Source organism: Microcaecilia unicolor, chromosome 11 (genome assembly GCF_901765095.1).
Source record: "Microcaecilia unicolor chromosome 11, aMicUni1.1, whole genome shotgun sequence".
NCBI lineage: Eukaryota > Metazoa > Chordata > Amphibia > Gymnophiona > Siphonopidae > Microcaecilia > Microcaecilia unicolor.
In genome coordinates, this window is record NC_044041.1 from 13,977,943 (window position 1) to 13,998,634 (window position 20,692).

Sequence of the window (20,692 nt, forward strand, 5' to 3'; positions counted from 1 at the left end):
TGTCACAATGGCTTGATTGCCCAATACTTGGCTCACTTCTGATATTGTGATGTCATAGGGGAAAGGGAAATGGGACTTGATATACCGCCTTTCAGAGGTTTTTGCAACTACATTCAAAGTGGTTTACATATATTCAGGTACTTATTTTATACCAGGGGCAATGGAGGGTTAAGTGACTTGCCCAGAGTCACAAGGAGCTGCAGTGAGAATTGAACTCAGTTCCCCAGGATCAAAGTCCACTGCACTAACCACTAGGCTACTCCTCCACTAAAACTCTAGCTAGGCTCCACCTTGGAGGCCGGCACCCAAGAAAAAAATCTAGGTGTTGTTGTAGACAATACGCTCAAATTTTCTGCCCAGTCTACTGCAGTAGCCAAAAAAGCAAACAGGATGCTAGGAATTATTAGGAGAGGGATGGTAAATAAGACCGAGAATACTCCATGGTGTGACCTCACTTTGAGTATTGTGTTCAGTTCTGGTTGCTGTATCTAATATAGCGAAATTAGAAAAGGTTCAAAGAAGAGCAACCAAAATGATAAAGGGGGTGGAACTCCTCTCGTATGAGGAAAGGATAAAGAGGTTAGGGCTCTTCCGTTTGGAAAAGAGACGCCTAAGGAGGGATATGATTAAGGTCTATAAAATCCTGAGTGATGTAGAACACGTACAGTAGAAGTGAATCGATTTTTCACTCTTTCAAAACGTACACTCAGGGGACACTCAAGTTACATGGAAATACTTCTAAAACAAATGGGAGGAAATATTATTTCACTCAAAGAATAGGTAAGCACTGGAATTTGTTGCCGGAGGATGTAGTAACAGTGCTTGGCGTATCTGAGTTTGAAAAATATTTGGACAAATTCCTGGAGGAAAAGTCCATAGTCTGTTATTGAGATGGACATAGGGGAAGCCACTGCTTGCCCTGGGATTGGTAGCATGGAATCTTGCTACTATTTGGGGTTCCGGAATTTTGTTATTCTTCAGGATTCTGGAATCTTGCTATTCCTTGAGATTCTACATGAAATGTTGCTACTGTTTGGGTTTCTGCCAGGTACTTGTGACCTGAATTGGCCACTGCTGGAAGCAGGATACTGGGCTAGGTGGACCATTGGTCTGACCCAGTATGGCTATTCTTATCTTCTTAACAGAGTTTGGAACAATCAGAATAAACTTAATGGTCGATCTCAGTAAAATGGTATTGGCATAATCAAAGCAAGGAAAAATAAAAGCTTTCTGAAAACCTGCGGATAACAAAGACCTAAGACAATGTATAGATTGTAGTCTGTACAGTTTTCCTCGCATGTCCTTTTCAAATTAAGCTAACTGTCGAGGAGTATGCCAAGATATTTGACCTCCATCCTTACCAGTATCTCAACTGCCTCTTGGCCTCAGATAATATAACTCTTCATGTTGCCTAGAGCAGTGTTTCCCAAGTCCGGTCCTGGAGTACCCCTTGCCAGTCAGGTTTTCAGGATATCCACAATGAATATAATGGAGGTAGTGTATACAAATCAAGTTCATGCATATTCATTGTGGATATCCTGAAAACCTGACTGGCAAGGGGTACTCCAGGACTAGACTTGGGAAACATTGGCCTAGAGAATCACAATCAAGTCAACAAGACAGTGGCGTTCCTAGGGGAGCTGACACCCGGGGCGGATCGCCGATGCGCCCCGCCCCCCCCCAGGTGCAGTGCCCCTCTCCCCGGAACAGTGTGACGCCCCCCCCAGTGAAAGAACCCCCGATCCCCCAGCGAAAGAACCCCCCCCCAGGTGCACACTGCTGGGGGGGGTGCCACGCGCCTGCCAGCTGTTTGTTTTCATGCTCCCTCTGCCCCGGAACAGGAAGTAACCTGTTCCGGGGCAGAGGGAGCATGAAAACAAAGAGCCGACAGGCGCGGCACCCCCCCAGCGGCGTGCACCCGGGGCGGACCGCCCCCACCGCCCCCCCTTGGTACGCCACTGCAACAAGAGAATTCTGCAAAAACCATTATGTTCACCCTCCTTTGGGAAACGAACAAAATGTACATTTTTACCCTAAGGGGCCCATTTACTAAGCTGCAGTAAATAGTAGCTCATGTTTTCCACAACTTAAAAGAGCTTACTGCGAGACACACTCAGGCATCCTGTGATGAGATCCCAAATTGCATGCACAAACCACATGCTAAATAATTGTTTATTTATTTTAAGAACATAAGTGTTGTCATACTGGGACAGACTGAAGGTCCGTCAAGCCCAACATCCTGTTTCCAACAGTGACCAATCCAGGTGCAACCGTGTGAGAGAGGCCAGGAGGGGGTGGCAAGGAAATTAATGAGAGGAAAGTGTTTACAGAGAGTAGAAATATGGTAATGGGAATGGAGGGCCGAGGAAGGAGTGAGATGGGGAATAGGACAGCTAGCAGGTGAGAGAAGAAAATGGAAATTTGATAGGTAGCTGAAAAGTAAAAAAAAGAGGAGAAGGGTGAGAAAGAGGATGAAATTTGAGTTAACATGCAGAAAAGAAAAAAAGAGAGGAAAGAGCTAAAAAGGAACGATCAATATGTCAGAAGCAGGTGTAGTGAGGGTATAGACAGGAGAGGAGAAAAGACAAATGGACAGCAACCCCTTGAAAGAGAATTAGCAGATGACAGACAGGAAAGCAGAAAAGAAAAACTAAAACCAACATAATGGAAAAATAAAATGTCCAAACAACAAAGGTAGAAAAAAAAAAACATTTTATTTTGAATGTTTTAAATGTAATACGTTAGCTTTGGGAAATGTGCATAGCAAATGCCTTTGTAATATGTTCAGTAAAAAAGAAAATGCATTTCTGGTTTTTTTTTTTGGTCTAAATATTTTTATTTCTAATTTACGATCCCTTGTTCTATACTTGGTGAGGGTCTGTTGGTGTGATAGTAACGGCAGGTGGGGAAATCAGAGGGGAGGCAGGGAGGAGAGGGGATTGGGGATGGAGGCCCTCCTTTATTTATTATTTTCTGGCCTTGGTTCTAGCATGTCTAACACCAGTCCTGACCCTTGCTGTATAGCTGGTGAGGATCCCCAAGTATCCCCAGCTAAGGACCTCCTCCAAAGACGGCCAGAATTCCCTTCTACCAAGCTCTGAAGCTGGCAACAGCATCCTTGAGCCATCGACAACGAAGCACGCGTGGGGTGCCAGCATTAGTAGCTTAGGGTCATTGCTGCTGCCTGCCAAGCTTGGTAAAAGGGAGTTGTTGTTTTTTTTTGTTACATTTGTACCCCGCACTTTCCCACTCATGGCAGGCTCAATGTGGCTTACATGGGGCAATGGAGGGTTAAGTGACTTGCCCAGAGTCACAAGGAGCTGCCTGTGCCTGAAGTGGGAATCAAACTCAGTTCCCCAGGACCAAAGTCCACCACCCTAACCACTAGGCCACTCCTCCACTGTTGCTACTATTTGAGATTCTACATGGAATGTTGCTATTCCACTAGCAACATTCCATGTAGAAGCCGGCCCTTGCAGATCACCAATGTGGCCGCCGCAGGCTTCTGCTTCTGTGAGTCTGACGTCCTGGCAGGACGTCAGACTCACAGAAGCAGAAGCCTGCGCAGCCTTCTACATGGAATGTTGCTAGTGGAATAGCAACATTCCATGTAGAATTTCCAATAGTAGCAACATTCCATGTAGAATCTCCAATAGTATCTATTTTATTTTTGTTACATTTGTACCCTGCGCTTTCCCACTCATGGCAGGCTCAATGCGGCTTACATGGGGCAATGGAGGGTTAAGTGACTTGCCCAGAATCACAAGGAGCTGCCTGTGCCTGAAGTGGGAATCGAACTCAGTTCCCCAGGACCAAAGTCCACCACTCTAACCACTAGGCCACTCCTCCTACTATTTGAGATTCTACATGGATCACCAATGTGGCCGCGCAGGCTTCTGCTTCTGTGAGTCAGAAGCCTGCGCAGCCTTCTACATGGAATGTTGCTAGTGGAATATCAACATTCCATGTAGAATCTCCAATAGTATCTATTTTATTTTTGTTACATTTGTACCCTGTGCTTTCCCACTCATGGCAGGCTCAATGCAGCTTACATGGGGTAATGGAGGGTTAAGTGACTTGCCCAGAGTCACAAGGAGCTGCCTGTGCCTGAAGTGGGAATCAAACTCAGTTCCTCAGTTCCCCAGGACCAAAGTCCACCACCCTAACCACTAGGCCACTCCTCCACTCCTGCCCACCTTCAGAGAAAGTCTTCATCTGACAGAGGTTGGGGATCCTCATTAGCTAAAGTATTTATATTTTGAGGTGAGGGTAGAGCAGGGCAGAGAAAATGTTGTGCCTACCCACTTTGGACTCAGGCCCACCCGAAATTGGCTGTCTGGCTAAGCCACTGTGGCCTCTGCTCCTCAGGCTGATGAGGGCTGGGGATGCTGTGGAGATGCCGATGAGAACCTCCAGCTGGAGGGAGCTTCAGCCATTCTGCAGTGATGATACTCATTAGTGTGAAAACAGGTTCATGGCTCTGGAGTCCAGTGAGGCAGGCTTCAGCTGAGCTACAGAAAGAAGCCCGAGGGTTCTCCAGAGATGGCAGTTTAGACAGCTAAAGATTGAACTGTCAAGTGTTATTGGTGACACCTGCTGCTTTAGAACATTGATTTTGTAGTGATTCCAAGTCACTTTGCTGGTCGCAGGGATTATCTTCACCACTGCTGTGTGAATGAACAGAGTCACTGCTTGTTCGAGTGTCATGAGATCAGCTCACAGAGGCTCCCGTTTAGCAACAGAAAGTACAAACACTAGATCTTGGCCTGCAGAGCACTTTATTGCATCAGTCCGCTGGAAAAGTTAAAAAATGCGACTATTTGAGCAGAAATTTTTGTCTCTAACAGCAGAGCTTCGAGCAGCTCGAACAGAATCAATTTGTTATTCCGCAGGGTTTAGAGCTGGGGTGACAATAGTGTCTTGCTTTATACAGGATAATCCTGCTTTCAGGCATGTTTTGCAAAAAGCGAGAACCCTGTTGTTGAGGGTTGTGTCTGTCTCTCTGTCCATCCATACCCTTGCTTGTTTCTACATGGACATCTGGACAAACAGATGCGCAGTGCGCAGGAGCCGGGAGCCGTCAGTGTGGCAGGGGGCTCAGAGCTGCCACCCAAAGAAGACAGATGACAATGGCAGCCCAACCAAACTCCTTTGCCCCACGCTTGCTTGCTTAGGGTTCCCAGGGCCGTGCCGATGCGGTAAGCGGGGTAAGCGCCGCAGGGGGGCGCTATCCTCTGTGGGGCGCCGCCGCTGCGTGCTTACCCTGCCCTCCTGCTCCCATGTAGGAACTGCCCGCCCTCTTCTCCCTCCTAAGATCCCGTTCCTTTTTTTTTCTTTTAAATTTACCTTCCTCCGGCAGCGCAGCGTCATTGAAGGAGGCGGCGCTCCCAGTCCCGACGTCTCTAGCCTTCCCTTGTTCGCTGCTCACTGCCCCGCCTTCTTCTGCAGTGAGCAGCGAACAAGGGAAGGCTAGAGACATCGGGACTGGGAGCGCCGCCTCCTTCAATGACGCTGCGCTGCCGGAGGAAGGTAAATTTAAAAGAAAAAAAAAAGGAACGGGATCTTGGGGGGGAGAAGAGGGCGGGCAGTTCCTACATGGGAGCGGGAGGGCAGGGGAGAGAGGGGAATCGCTGCCTTGGAGCCAGGCAGGTGCGGGGGGGGGCGCCGCCAACTGGTAGTCTGCAGGGGGGCGCCAGAGACCCTTGGCACGGCCCTGAGGGTTCCTTTTACTAAAGGGTTGGCGGACGGCAACAGGGCTCGCCATGTGCCGAGGTAATTCCATTTCTGGCACTAAGGAAATTTATTTCTGTATTTTTGCGGTAGTTGGGGCATCACTGCCCAGTTACCACTAGGTTAGCACAGGAGCCCTTACCGCCACCTCAATGGGTGGTGATAAATGCTTCCCCCTTCCCCCCCCCCCCCCCCCCGAAATGGCTGCACCAGAAGTACAAACTTACTGCACGGCTATTTCTTTTTTCAGCCTTTTTACCCTCTGCAGTAAAAGAGGCCTCGGCTAGGGTTACCATATGTCTGGATTTACCCGGACATGTCCTCTTTTTGAGGACAAATGGGGGCAGATTGCTAGCCTCCCCTCCCCTTACTTACTACTGCCCTGGTGGTCTAGTGACCTCTTCCGCCTCCGGGGCAGGAAAGAGCCCAAAATGGCCACAGAGAGTTGAAGTGACCTCGCGAGACTTCAACTCTCGGCGGCCATTTTGATTTGGTACCGAGATCAGGAACAGGAAGGATGCATGCAGGGCAGCGCTCCGGACAGGAAAGAGGGGGCTCTTTCCTGCTCCAAAGAGGTCACTAGACCACCAGGGCAGTAGTAAGGTAAGGGGAGGGGGGTGACGGGGAGGGGGAGTGACGGGGTGTGTGACAGAGGGGGAGGGGAAAATGTGACAGGGGGATGGAGCGATGGCGTGAAAGGGGGCGGGGTGGGTGTGAAAGGGGTTGTGGTGGGGTGTGTGGTGGGGCGGGGCATGTGTCCTCCTTTTTGGGTGACAAAATATGGTAACCCTAGCCTCGGCGCATGGCAGAAGAACACACACTGCCGCTAGCGCAGGGCCCCATTTACCGTAGCTTGATAAAAGGGGCCCTATGCTATTTATTTACTTTGCAATATACCATCTAAACAAATAAATCTCTAAGGGGTCACTATTCCAAAGGGATTAACCGGACAGGAGAGACTCCTCCCCGGTTAAGCCCCGATGAGCTAGCCATCAGCCAATGTCCAGTGGCATTTCACCAAGCAGTGCACTGAATATGAGCTCTAACTGGCCATAGTGAAACCAGCCAGTTGAGGGTGGTCCAGGGATGGTCCCAGAAGTTATGCAGGGACGGTGATATTCAAAGCTGCTGCCCGCTTATCTAACCAGGCAAGTGGGACCATATAAATAGCAGTCCTAACTTTGCCTAGAGTACTGCGCTAAATTCTGGAGACCACACCTACGGAAAGATATACACAGGATGGAGACGGTCCAGAGGGTGGCTACAAAATTGGTAAGTGGTCTCTGTCATAAAACATAAAGGCGTGGGAGAGCCAGTAAGCGCCATGACTGAAGTCTGGCACCAGCTTTAAATGAGTCTACTTGACTGATTTTTGTAATTAGTCCCCTGAGGAAGCTTGCATATAAGTGAAATGGAGAGCCCCGTTGGTGAAAGAATGATGAGCCAAGTGCTTTAATCAAGAAATGTGTACATTTAAATAGAAAAAGATAAAGGTACACTGTATGAAAAATATAAAAAGATCAAGTGCACAATATATAATAGAAAAAATATATAAGATATAATTAAAATTGCAAGCAAGATATTTTGTAAGGAGGTTTTTTTAGACCGGATTGGAGTCCGACATACGCTGGCTTAAGGTTTTCACACTTTGCTGCCATGCTGAGAAAGTTGAGGTTTTTTTTCCTCCTTATGTAATTTTGCAAATGAAACTCATCCTAATACTAATATATAGGATTTAAGATATACAAACGTTGTTAGAGGCGGGAGAGAAGGGATATGATACAGATGTTTAAATACCTCAGTGGCATCAATGTTCAGGAGGTGAGCCTTTTTCAAATGAAGGAAAACTCTGGAATGAGAGGGCTTAGGATGAAGTTAAGAGGAAATAGGCTCAGGAGGAATCTAAGAAAATACTGTTTCACAGAAAGGGTGGTGGATGCGTGGAATGGCCTACCGGCGGTGGGGGTGGTGGAGACGAGGACTGTGTCAGAATTTAAGAAAGTGTGGGACAGGCATGCGGGATCCCTTAGGAAAAGGAGGAGTTAATGGCTACTGAGGAGGGGCAGACTGGGTGGGCCAACAGGGTTCGATGTGGATACGACACTCGGTATCAGCCACATCCACATAGGTTCCAGGTATCATGGCTAACCTGGATATTCAATGCTGGTGGAACAAAGAGTGGAGTCAACGATCACATATAAAAAAAAACAGATGATTCGTTACTGCCAGCGTGTAGCTGAGAGCATGGGCATAGCTACGTGGGGCCACGGGGGCCTGGGCCCCCATAGATTTGGCCATGGACCCCCCTGCCGACGACCCTCTCGACCCTTTCCCTGCCGTCAACCCGCCGTCACCTACCTTTGCTGGTGGAGGACCCCCAACCCCCGCCAGCCGAGGTCCTCTTCTTCTTCCTTCGTTCTGTTTCTGAGTCTGACGTCCTGCACGTTGTGCTCAGACTCAGAAACAGAACGAAGGAAGAAGAGGACCTCAGATGGCGGGGGTTGGGGGTCCCCTGCCAGCAAATGTAGGCAACAGCGGCGGCAGAGGAGGGTTGGCGGCGAAAGGGGGGTCGAGAGGTTCGTCGGCGGGGGGGGGGGTCAAAGTCGGTGGTGGTGGCAGTGGCAGCGGGAGGGGTCGGCGGCACCGGGGGGGGGGCTAAAATGTGCCCTCTCACTTCGAGCTCTGGACCCCCCTCCCGCCGAAGTCTGAGTGAGAGCGAGGCGTTCCGTTTGCGGTGTAGGAAGTGCCTTCACTCGTAGTGCTATTTTTATATCGTTCTTCCAGGAGTGTAATATACTTTCGGAACCAGTAATTGATTTATTCCACTGTCAGATAATAAGATATTCTTTTGACCCTTGATACAGGCATTTTTATGCCGAAACACAGCTGTGTCGGGTTCTTCAAATAAAGTTGACGCTGGCAATAAAGAATCATCTGGTTTCTATATGTGATTGTTTCCACGCTTTGTTCCATCTGTGGTTTGTTCCATTTGTGGAAGATTTTTTTTCCTTCTCTTGTTTTGTGTTCAATGCTAGTGCCCAGACATGATGCGGCGTTGAAAAATCCAGTCTATCTTTGCTGACGACGTCGGCGTTTAAAAACTCTCACCCATCATCAGCTGAATTTCGAACCCTAAGTGGTTGACAGTAATAATAAAATTGGGTCACTATTCAGACTCCAAGGTCGGTGTTTTGTTTAAACATTGGCTGCGGTGTTTGAAGATATATCAGGATATCAGCATTGAATTTCTAGGTAAGATGAACAGAGCTGTGATTATCCAAATAACAATAATCTTCAGCACTGGTATCCAGGGCTGCCAAGAGGGGGGAGGGGGGCAGGGGGACAAAATTCCCCGGGCCTCCAAGGCCGCCGGCGCTGCAGTCCCCGGTCTCACCTGCCTGCCTCCTCGGCTCCGGGCCCCCTGCATTTGAAGCGGCAGTCGCAGATCGCCTCCCTTCAGGCATTCCCTCCCTGTGTCCCGCCCTCGTGGAAACCGGAAGTTACATCAGACGAGGGCGGGACACAGGAAGGGAAGGCCAGAAGAGAGGCGATCTGCGACTGCCGCTTTGAATGCAGGGGGCCTGGAGCCGTGGAGGCAGGCAGGTGAGACCGGGGACTGCAGCAGCGGGGGGAGCGACGGGGAAGCGGCAAGAGGATCGGCAGGGGCAGCGACGGGGGGTGGCAACAGCGGGGGAGCAGCAGGGGGAGCGACGGAGGGCGGCGGGGGGGGCGGAGGCGAGGCAGCCTTGCCCTGGGCCCGGCCTAGTCTCTCCGCGGTCCTGCTGGTATCCAGATAACCAGTAACTCCCAGCTCAACCCAGGCTCTGTTCCTGGTCCGCCTCAGCACTGTCCAGCATCAGGGCGGTTGGCAGAGATTAGGCTTAATGAAGAGACAGGCTTAATTAGGAAGCTATTTAAAGCTCATTTAGGGGCCTACAAACGTGAAGCTTGCATCAAATTGGCATTACTGCTCGGCTAGCGAGTGCACCCGGCAGTAATTCTGAGTCTGGCATGCGCCAAAAACCGTGCATGTAGCCCCGTGCAGGACGTAAGGCGTCAGAAACAGATGATCCCACAATGAAGGCGCCGGAGTCGACCAGCGCTGAAGAAGACTCTTGGGCTGGCGGGGCTAAACATTGCCCTCCATCTCAGGCTCTGGCCCCCCCTCCTGCCGAGGTCTGGCTACGCCCCTGGTTTTAGCAACGCAAATTGGTTAACTGCGGCTGAAAATGACCAGTTAACCCCAAACAGGCCATTTTAAAGACCACGAGCCATTTCTTGGCTGGTTAAATTGCTTGTATATCGACCCCCAAAAAGCTTTTAAAAACTCAAATGCAATGAAAAATGCCTTAAACCACATGGGAAACTCCTAATTTATATTCCTTGATATTCCGATCTGAGGAAGAAGGGCAACCTACGAAAGCTAATCAAGAAATGTATTATGTCCAATAAAAAAGGTATCCTTATTTTCTTTTCCATGTTTTATTTTGTTTGATTTCTATTGATATTCCTTGATGCAAACTTGGTTGCTGCGCAGCTATTCAAAGCTGACATTAAATTTTTCAGTGGCGGGACCCGTCTTCAGAAGGCGAACTGGCAGGATTTCACTGTAGCTGTTCAGTTGTTTCATTGTATCAGCCGTAGAAAGGATACATTCCAAGTTCTGAAGGCTGACTTCTGTCTGCGGCTACCTAGAGTGTAAGGAAAGTATTTTTAACCAGCAAACTTGACCAGATATGAGTGAGGCTCACAGAGAAGCCTCGCTCCATGAACCCGAAGGATAGATGCAAGATTATTTGAATATTTTTACTGCTGTAATTGTCTATTGCTCGTGTTTGATTTATTCTTACTGTGCACCACCTTGAGTGAGTTCCTTCAAAAAGGTGGCAAATACATTCAGGGGTGATATGATACAGACGTTCAAATATTTGAAAGGTATTAATCCGCAAACGAATCTTTTCCGGAGATGGGAAGGCGGTAGAACGAGAGGACATGAAATGAGATTGAAGGGGGGCAGACTCAGGAAAGATGTCAGGAAGTATTTCTTCACAGAGAGGGTGGTGGACGCTTGGAATGCCCTCCCGCGGGAGGTGGTGGACATGAAAACGGTAACGGAATTCAAACATGCGTGGGATAGGCATAAAGGAATCCTGTGCAGAAGGAATGGATCCACAGAAGCTTAGCTGAAATTGGGTGGCGGGGGGAAGAGGGGTTGGTGGTTGAGAGGCTAGGATAGGGGAGGGCAGACTTATACGGGGTCTGTGCCAGAGGCGGGACTGGTGGTTGGGAGGCGGGAAATACTGCTGGACAGACTTATACGGTCTGTGCCCTGAAAAAGACAGGTACAAATCAAGGTAAGGTATACACATATGAGTTTATCGTGGGCAGACTAGATGGACCGTGCAGGTCTTTTTCTGCCGTCATCTACTATGTTACTATGTTACTATTCTAATAAATAAATAAATTCAGTGGATAGATGGACTCACTGTTTTCTGTCTGTTTTTTGGCATTGCAGGGGATGGTCAGGTGGATTTTGAAGAATTTGTAACGTTACTGGGACCCAAGATCACAACTTCTGGGATGCCTGAGAAATTCCACGGAACAGACTTTGACACTGTATTCTGGAAGGTAGGAGAACATGAGGAAGTGAGTTCTACCATGTCATGAGACCAGTGGCGTACCAAGGGGGGGGGCGGTGGGGGCGGTCCGCCCCGGGTGCACGCCGCTGGGGGGGTGCCGCAGCGCGTGCCTGTCTGCTCCCAGTTCGCTACGCTCGCTAAATTCTCTCGTTCGCTGCAGCTCCCTCCCTCTGCCCCGGAACAGGTTACTTCCTGTTCCTGGGCAGAGGGAGGGAGCTGCAGCGAACGAGAGAATTTAGCGAGCGTACCGAACTGGGAGCAGACAGGCGCGCGCTGCGGGACCCCCCCCCAGCGGCGTGCACCCGGGGGGGATGTCATTTCAGGGGGGGTACGCTGCACCCGGGGGGGGGGAGCATCGGCGATCCACCCCGGGTGCCGTCGAGGGTAGGAATGCCACTGCATGAGACTAGACCCTGCCAATTCTGCTCAGAGCCTGTGTTAGCTGTACAGTTGCTCAGAGCAGAAATGAGCCGGTGGAGGTGGGGTGGGGGGATGCCAGTACCAGGTGCTTTGAAGCTCTGTCTCAGACATTTTAGCTTTGTCGATGAAGTTAAGAGGGAATAGGCTTAGGGGTTATCTAAGACAGTATTATTTCATGGAAAGGGTGGTGGAGGCGTAGAATGGCCTCCCGGTGGAGGTTGTGGAGTCGAGAACTGTGTCAGAATTGAAAAAGGCATGGGATAAGCATGTGGGATCGCTTAGGAAAAGGAAGAGTTAGGGGTTACAGAGGATGGGCAGACTGGATGGGTCATATGGCCTTTATCTTCCATCATGTTTCTATGTTTCTATTCCACCAATGCCTAAGAGCCAACCTCATCAGTGATGTCACAATGGCTCAATTGTCCTATTCTTGGCTATTCCCCCCTTAGTGTGTTTCAGTCTCTGGTAACCAGAGCTCATATTGTGATGTCATAATGCCTCATTCCACCAATGCCTAAGAGCTAACCTCATCAGTGATGTCACAATGGCTCAATTGTCCTATTCTTGGCTATTCCCCCCTTAGTGTGTTTCAGTCTCTGGTAACCAGAGCTCATATTGTGATGTCATAATGGGAATAGGCTTAGGAGTAACCTAAGGAAGTATTATTTCACAGAAAGGGTGGTGGAGGCGTGGAATGGCCTCCCGGTGGAGGTGGTGGAGTCGAGGACTGTTCCAGAGTTTAAAAAGGCATGGGATAAGCATGTGGGATCGCTTAAGAAAAGGAAGAGTTAGGGGTTACAGAGGATGGGCAGACTGGATGGGTCGTATGCCTTCATGTTTCTACGTCAAGAAGGAGGGCCCCTTGTGGTACACAGGCTCCAGGTAAAGGAGCCGGTCGTACGGTTGCTGTGCGTGCTTGAGCACCCCCAATATTAAGAAAATTCCTTGTATGTGTCCAGGGAGGGGTTATTTCCATTGGGCTTAGCACCCCCAATAATTTGGAAAAGTTGTGTCCTATGGCTCCAGGCAATTGCCTTAATGTCAGCAGCCTGCTCCTAAAATCAGTCCTGCTTCTGTGAGGACTATTACTGAGAAAAACTGAGGCAGAGACAGGGAGAGGGAGAGTGGAAAGGAGTGATCAAGGCAGAATCACTTGTAGCCTATCATATAAACATTAACTCCATTCACTGGGTGACAGCGAAAATGATGGCAGATAAAGACCATACAACCAAAGAACATACAACCTACCCATCCATGCCAACTAAGAAGCTTTACAATCCTTTCCTCTGTCTTAGAGAGCCTCTGTGCCTGTCCATCCTTTTCTAAATTCAGATACAGTTCCTGACTCCACCAATTCCAATGGTAGACTGTCCCATGTACCCACCAGTGGCGTAGCTACGTGGGGCCAGGGGGGGCCAGGGCCCCCGTAGATTTGGCCCTAGACCCCCCTGCCGATGACCCGCCCAACCCCCCCTCCCGCCGACAACCCGCCGTCGCCATCGCCTGCCTTCTGCTCGCAAAAGGCTTCCTTCTGTTTCTGACGTCCTGTACGTACAACGTCAGACTCGTCAGACTCACAGAACGAAGCCTTGCAGATCAGCTGATCTGCAAGGCTTCATTCTGTGAGTCTGACATCCTGCACGTACAACGTGCAGGACGTCAGAAACAGAAGGAAGCCTTTTGCGAGCAGAAGAGGACCTCGGCTGGCGGGGGTTGGGGTCCCCCGCTAGCTTAGGTAGGCGACGGCGGGTTGGCGGCGGGAGGGGGGTCGAGAGGATCGGCGGCGGGGGGGGGCAAAGTCGGCAATGGCGGGGCGGGGTGGGTGGGTGATTGTCGGCAATGGGGGGGGGGGTTGTCAGCGGCACCGGGGGGGGGGCTAAAATATGCCCCCTCACCTCGGGCTCTGGACCCCCCTCCCGCCGAAGTCTGGCTATGCCCCTGGTACCCACCACCCTTTCTGTAAAGAAATATTTCCTGAGATTACTCCTAAGTCTATCCCCTTTCACTTTTATCCTACGCCTCCTCATTCCAGAGCTCCCTTTCAATTGAAAGAGGTCGGCCTCCTGTACTTTTATGCCGCAGGGATATTTAAGTATCTCTTATCGCAACTTCTCTTTCCCACCTTTTTACAAAGTACACACTTTGAGATCTTTCAGACAGTTCACATGTGCTTTATGACTAAGACCACTGTCCATTTTAGTAGCTACCCTTTGGATTGAGTCCATTCTATTTATATTTTTGGAAAATATGAACTCCAGACTTGTACACAGTACTCCAAATGAGGTCTCACCCAAGCTTTATATTGAGATAATGTCACGGAACGCCTAGCACCCGCCTGGGGTTAATCCTGTGGCCACCTGGAGGGTCTGTCTCCAGCACTGCTCAGGCCCCTCTGCACCTGGGCACATGCTCTATACTAGCACCCTTCTCCCACTGACTGGGTCCCACTTGCCTCTGGGCAAGTCCCCCACTCTCAAGTTATTCCCCGGTGATTTCTAGGTTACTGAGGCCACACTCTCAGGGGTGCCACAGTTCCTGGAAAGCACCCGCAGACCCAACACACAAACCACCAAGGATTCTTAGTCAGTCCAGGACAACAGAGCCAATAAACTAATAGGTTTATTCTCATAGTAGAACAGTGGATGCTTGAAAGACCAGGTGAAAAAGTACAACAAGCAATAACAGATAACCAAAACAAGGATCAACATTAAAACTATCTGCTACTACCTGGGTAGCACCTAGGGAGTTTCAGGAAATGAACTGCTCACAAGTCTTGGCCACGGTCTCAGGACAGAGATGCTTCTCCTCTGTACTCCCAAGCTGAGACTGGGGAAAATCCAGTATCTCCTCCTGGCTAGATTTGACCTCCAGGGCCAATCAGAGCCCAGGGCACTAGCTTTGAAACTTTCTGGCCAATAGTACCGCAGATTGCCTTTCACCAAGCTTAATCTGGAAAAGAAAATTTCTTTTTTTGTCACTGCTTTAAAACACAAAACAAACACCATCTGCTGGCCAATTAGGAGAAATACACTTCATGAAATAATACAGTTCACAGACACTATCATCTCCTTTTTCTATCTGTTCAGCCCCCTGAAGGTCATCAGATACAATTGCACTTCTTTCGTGCACAGAACTCACCTCCTGTTCTGTTCCACTTCCTTTTGCAGCCCAAATGCTTGACCCTCCATTTTTTTTAGCATTAAATATTAGCTGCCAAATTCTAGACCATTCATCAAGTTTCACTAGATCCCTTCTCATGTTTTCCACACTTTCCAGGGTGTCTACCAATAACGTAGCCAGAAGTCCATTTCTGGGGGGGGGCCCAGGGGTGGACTTTGGAAGGGGCTATACATTTTCTTTTGTTTTGGTGTTTCTGGGACATAGACTATAGAAGTCTGCCCTGCGTCGTCCTTACATTACAACTACTGGAGTTGTCGTCGAAGCCCACTCCAGTCTGTCCGGATCTGTCTTGTCACTTACAGGACACAGACCGTAAAATTCTGCCCAGCATTGTCCGCAACATCCCGTCTACTGAAGCTGCTGTCGAATCCCTCTCCAGCCCATCCTAAACTGGACTGACATATAGGGACACAGACCGTACAAGTCTGCCTGCCTCTGGCCTTAGTTCTTCGCAGCCGGATTCACTATCTACGCCCCACTCGACACATCAGTACATATGCTGCCATTTAAGTTTATTTTTTTATATACCGTCCATTTTCTAATTAGAGATCCTCTGTATTTATCCCACACACTTTTTTGAATTCCGTCACCATTTTTGTCTCTTTTGCACGTTCTCCTATGGTAAAGGTCTTGTTCCCTCATTTTACCTTATTGGCTAATTTTTCTTCCAGTTGCAGAAGGCGGTTAGCTTGGCAGAGTTTAAAAAAGGGTTAGACGGTTTCCTAAAGGACAAGTCCATAAACCACTACTAAATGGACTTGGGAAAAATCCACAATTCCAGGAATAACATGTATAGAATGTTTGTACGTTTGGGAAGCTCGCCAGGTGCCCTTGGCCTGGATTGGCCGCTGTCGTGGACAGGATGCTGGGCTCGATGGACCCTTGGTCTTTTCCCAGTGTGGCATTACTTGTTTTGTTTTTGTTACACTTGTACCCTGCACTTTCCCACTCATGGCAGGCTCAATGCGGCTTACATGGGGCAATGAAGGGTTAAGTGACTTGCCCAGAGTCACAAGGAGCTGCCTGTGCCTGAAGTGGGAATCAAACTCAGTTCCTCAGTGCCAAAGTCCACCACCCTAACCACTAGGCCCTTGCAGATCACCAATATGGCCGCGTAGGCTTCTGCTTCTGTGAGTCTGACGTCCTGCACTGCAGGACGTCAGACTCACAGAAACAGAAGCCTGCGCAGCCTTCTACATGGAATGTTGCTAGTGGAATAGCAACATTCCATGTAGAATCTCCAATAGCAGCAACATTCCATGAAGAATCTCCAATAGCAGCAACATTCCATGTAGAATCTCCAATAGCAGCAACATTCCATGAAGAATCTCCAATAGCAGCAACATTCCATGTAGAATCTCCAATAGTATCTATTTTATTATTGTTACATTTGTACCCTGCGCTTTCCCACTCATAGCAGGCTCAATGCAGCTTACATGGGGCAATGGAGGGTTAAGTGACTTGCCCAGAGTCTCAAGGAGCTGCCTGTGCCTGAAGTGGGAATCAAACTCAGTTCCTCAGGACCAAAGTCCACCACCCTAACCACTAACCACTAGGCCACTCCTCCACTGTTGCTACTATTTGAGATTCTACATGGAATGTTGCTATTCCACTAGCAATAGAAGTCGGCCCTTGCAGATCACCAATGTGGCCGCGCAGGCTTCTGCTTCTGTGAGTCTGACGTCCTGCACGTACGTGCAGGACGTCAGACTCACAGAAACAGAAGCCTGCGCAGCCTTCTACATGGAATGTTGCTAGTGGAATAGCAATAGATAGTAGTATAATCCAGTTTAAATTTTCTTTATACCCACTTAACCTTTAAGAATAGTAAAATCTTTTTTACACAAACACAATTTATAGCATATATACTTCAACAGCAAAAGTTAATCATATATATTTTTTCTGAACCTCAGTGATGTAAATCGCCATCCTTTAGATAGAGTCGATTTAATAACATCAAATTCTTCACTGGTTCTTTTATTTTCTTTCTAAATTTATAAATTTCGTATTCACTATATATGAATTTTTTGAATTTATCACTTATCTTTTCAATTTTTCAAAGTTTGTCGGACCCAGGGGATCAACTGCCCGACATGCACGTTTCGCCCATAGTGGGCTGTCTCAAGGACATTCCCCTGCAATATAGATAAAAAGTTAATTAATAGTCTCCCCAAATATTGGTAGTAAGCCTACATTCAAAGAGTACCCAGAAAACTAAAGATAAACTCACCCCGTGTTTCTTTTAGCGTCAGCTCAGCAAAAGTTATTAGCCAAGATGGCGCCAGCTTTTTTTAGAGCTAATTAAATAGACGCTGCGTTATGACGTTTTAGAGGTTTAAAGTTTGTAAGCCCCGCCCCCCAAGGCGTTCCACCGGCAGCAAAGAAAACAATAATGCTACCGGTGGAAGACGGGAGTAATTCAGATAAGAGATGTCCATTCGATTTCAGCGTTTAGTCCCTTAGGAAAAACAGTTTGAAGCATAAAGATGTTAAATTGCTCTCTATAATTCAACAGTTTCTTAATTAAGCAGGAGAGCAATTTAACATCTTTATGCTTCAAACTGTTTTTCCTAAGGGACTAAACGCTGAAATCGAATGGACATCTCTTATCTGAATTACTCCCGTCTTCCACCGGTAGCATTATTGTTTTCTTTGCTGCCGGTGGAACGCCTTGGGGGGCGGGGCTTACAAACTTTAAACCTCTAAAACGTCATAACGCAGCGTCTATTTAATTAGCTCTAAAAAAAGCTGGCGCCATCTTGGCTAATAACTTTTGCTGAGCTGACGCTAAAAGAAACACGGGGTGAGTTTATCTTTAGTTTTCTGGGTACTCTTTGAATGTAGGCTTACTACCAATATTTGGGGAGACTATTAATTAACTTTTTATCTATATTGCAGGGGAACCAGCGGAGATGACAGGTGCACGGCTGCTCTCTGCACCCTTCAGCAGCGTGCACCCAGGGCGGACTGCCCCCACCGCCTCGCCCTTGCTACGCCGCTGCCCCGCCGCATAGCCACATGGTAAAAGTTATCTTACCGTATGGTCATTTTTGGAGAGCTCTTTACCCGCTGTGGTAAAAAGGGTCCTGGCACGCAGGAAAATACGTCCCCTGCCGCTACCGCAGGGCCCTATTTCCCGCAGCTTAGTAAAAATGCCCTATTGACCTCAGTAAAAAAATTTGTGTTAAAGTACGTTAGTAAATCTAGTCCTGAGTTTGCATCTGAAGCGATGAAGAGTGAGGTGGCTTGCTCAAATCACAAAGAGCATCAGTGGAAGAAGCAGGATTTGAATCCTGCATTTCCGACTCGCTGCTCAAACCACTCAGCTACTGCTCCACTCAATCACAGGTAGAAGAGAAGAGTCATGTGCACATAAATCCTACAGCTAACAAAGTGTGTGTTATTGTCTTTTCAACTTATACAAATGGCAGTTTAAGAAATGTTAAATCAAGGCCAGTGAAGCTCCTGCAGGCCATTTGAGTTTGACTGTAATGAGCACCGTTGGGTTGAGGATGTTGACAAGCTAGCATTGAAGCAGGCTATTATTCTTGACTAGTGACATCGATCTTTATCAGACGGCTGATGGTGTATTGCTGAGGTAATAACCAGGTTAAATTACTGTACTGCTGAAAACGGTGTGTTTCCGTAAATGTTGATGTGATATTATTTATTTATTTATTTAGTCTAGGTACTTGAGCAGCACAGCATCATTATCTCAAAGCTGTATTAAATCAGTCAATACATAGTAAATGACAACAGATAAAGGACCTGTACGGTCCATCCAGTCTGCCCAACAAGATAAACTCATTCTACATGGTATGTGATACTTTATACCCGAGTTTGATTTGTCCCTGCCTTTCTCAGGGCACAGACCGTAGAAGTCTGCCCAGCACTGTTCTTGTACTAAAAGTTCTGAAGATTCTGGAATCCTAAAGAGTTACAAGATTCCGGAATCCCAATTAGTAGCAACATTCCATGTAGAACCCCAAAGAGTAACATAGTAACATAGTAAATGACGGCAGATACAGACCTGTACGGTCCATCCAGTCTACCCAACAAGATAAACTCATTTACATGGTATGTGATACTTTATACCTGAGTTTGATTTGTCCTTGCCTTTCTCAGGGCACAGACCGTATTACCGGCGTCGCCACCCAATCTCCGCTAAGATCCCGTGGAACCATTCCTTCTAAACAGGATTCCTTTGTGTTTATCCCACGCACGTTTGAATTCCATTACCATTACAATGGCTTTGCAACTGGAATTTGGTAACTTCCTTGCCCACAATCAGTGAGAATTAAACCTGTATGTAATAGGCAACCCTAAACTAACCTCACCATATATAATTTATATATTTCTGGAGACATCACAGTAATGGGATTAAGATATTAGATTTGACTGAAGGAAGGAAGCGTAATCCAATTATTGCGTAAACTAACAGCAACAATTTAGATGGTCATAAAATACAGATCAGATTCTAATGCTTGATGTGAATAAAATGGAGATAACTAAAGGCCCTCACCTCGGGCGCTGGACCCCCTCCCGCCGAAGTCTGGCTACGCCCCTGCTTTGTACCAAACAATTCTTTTCTACATTCAACACACTTCTTAAAACGTGCCTTTGGTTGCCATCTGCCAGCTGCTGAGGTGTTAATGCGAAGGCACAGTTCTGCCTTTACCTAACCTCTGAATTTTTGTCATTCCTTTCTGACTTCATTTTAGCTGGAAACCACTTTCACCTGCACGCTAGATATATCAAGTACTGGGACATCTCAATTCCAATCTCAACATTCTATGTATAATGGGGTTTCCTTTATACTGCTGAGTAGAGAGATGTGGTAGCCGTGTTAGTCCACTTTTAAAGGTGATCCACTTAAGGCTCCCACTTAAGGAACGCATTGCGTTCAAGATCTGCACGATTGTACACAAAATCATTCATGCAGACGCCCCAATCTACATGCTAAACCTCGTGGACCTACCTCCCAGAAACGCCACAAGATCATCCCGCAAATTTCTCAACCTGCACTACCCAGCTGCAAAGGACTTAAGTGCAAGCTGATGCACGCCACCACCTTCTCTTACATGAGCACGCAGTTATGGAATGCATTACCCACAGACTTGAAAGCAATCAATGAAACAACCATCTTTCGAAAATCTCTGAAAACATTCTTCTTCAACAAGGCCTACAATGAGAATCTACAGCCTCACTAAGTCACCTCACCAACCAGGGGCGTAGCCACGGGCGGGCCTGGGTGGGCCTGGGCCCACCCAATTTCGGGTCAGGCCCGCCCAGCAGCAAAGTTCCTGACGGCGATTCCAGTCGCAGCGATTCCCAAACGCTGCCTGCCAGTGCCGGCTGCCGCTCAATCTCCTTGCGCTACTAAGCGCTAACCCGGAAGTCTCTCCTCTGCAAGAGAGACTTCCGGGTTAGCGCTTAGTAGCGCAAGGAGATTGTTGAGCGGCAGCCGGCAGGCAGCGTGTTGGAATCGCTGCGACTGCGAGCGGAGCCTGCGAGTAGAATCGCCGTCAGGAACACTGCTGCTTGGCGGGCCTGCAAGGAGGGTGAGATGCTGCAGCTGCACGGGGGGGGGGGGGAGGGATGATGGGGGAAAGATGTCACATGGGGGAGGGAAGGCGGGGGACACAGCAGCTGCACAGGGGAAAGGGAAGATGGAAAGAAAGATGCTGCACAGGGGGGAGGGAAGATGGAAAGATGAGGCTTGG

General features: G+C 48.2%; 1 protein-coding gene across 1 annotated transcript in view; it reads left to right on the forward strand.

Annotated features, from left to right (window-relative positions):
• LOC115479896 (calcium-binding protein 7-like) overlaps window positions 1-20,692 on the forward strand; it is an 87,112-nt gene that overhangs the window by 51,208 nt on the left and 15,212 nt on the right. The window contains 1 exon segment of the mRNA XM_030218207.1: window positions 11,246-11,358. Coding sequence (XP_030074067.1) covers window positions 11,246-11,358 — 113 coding nt within the window.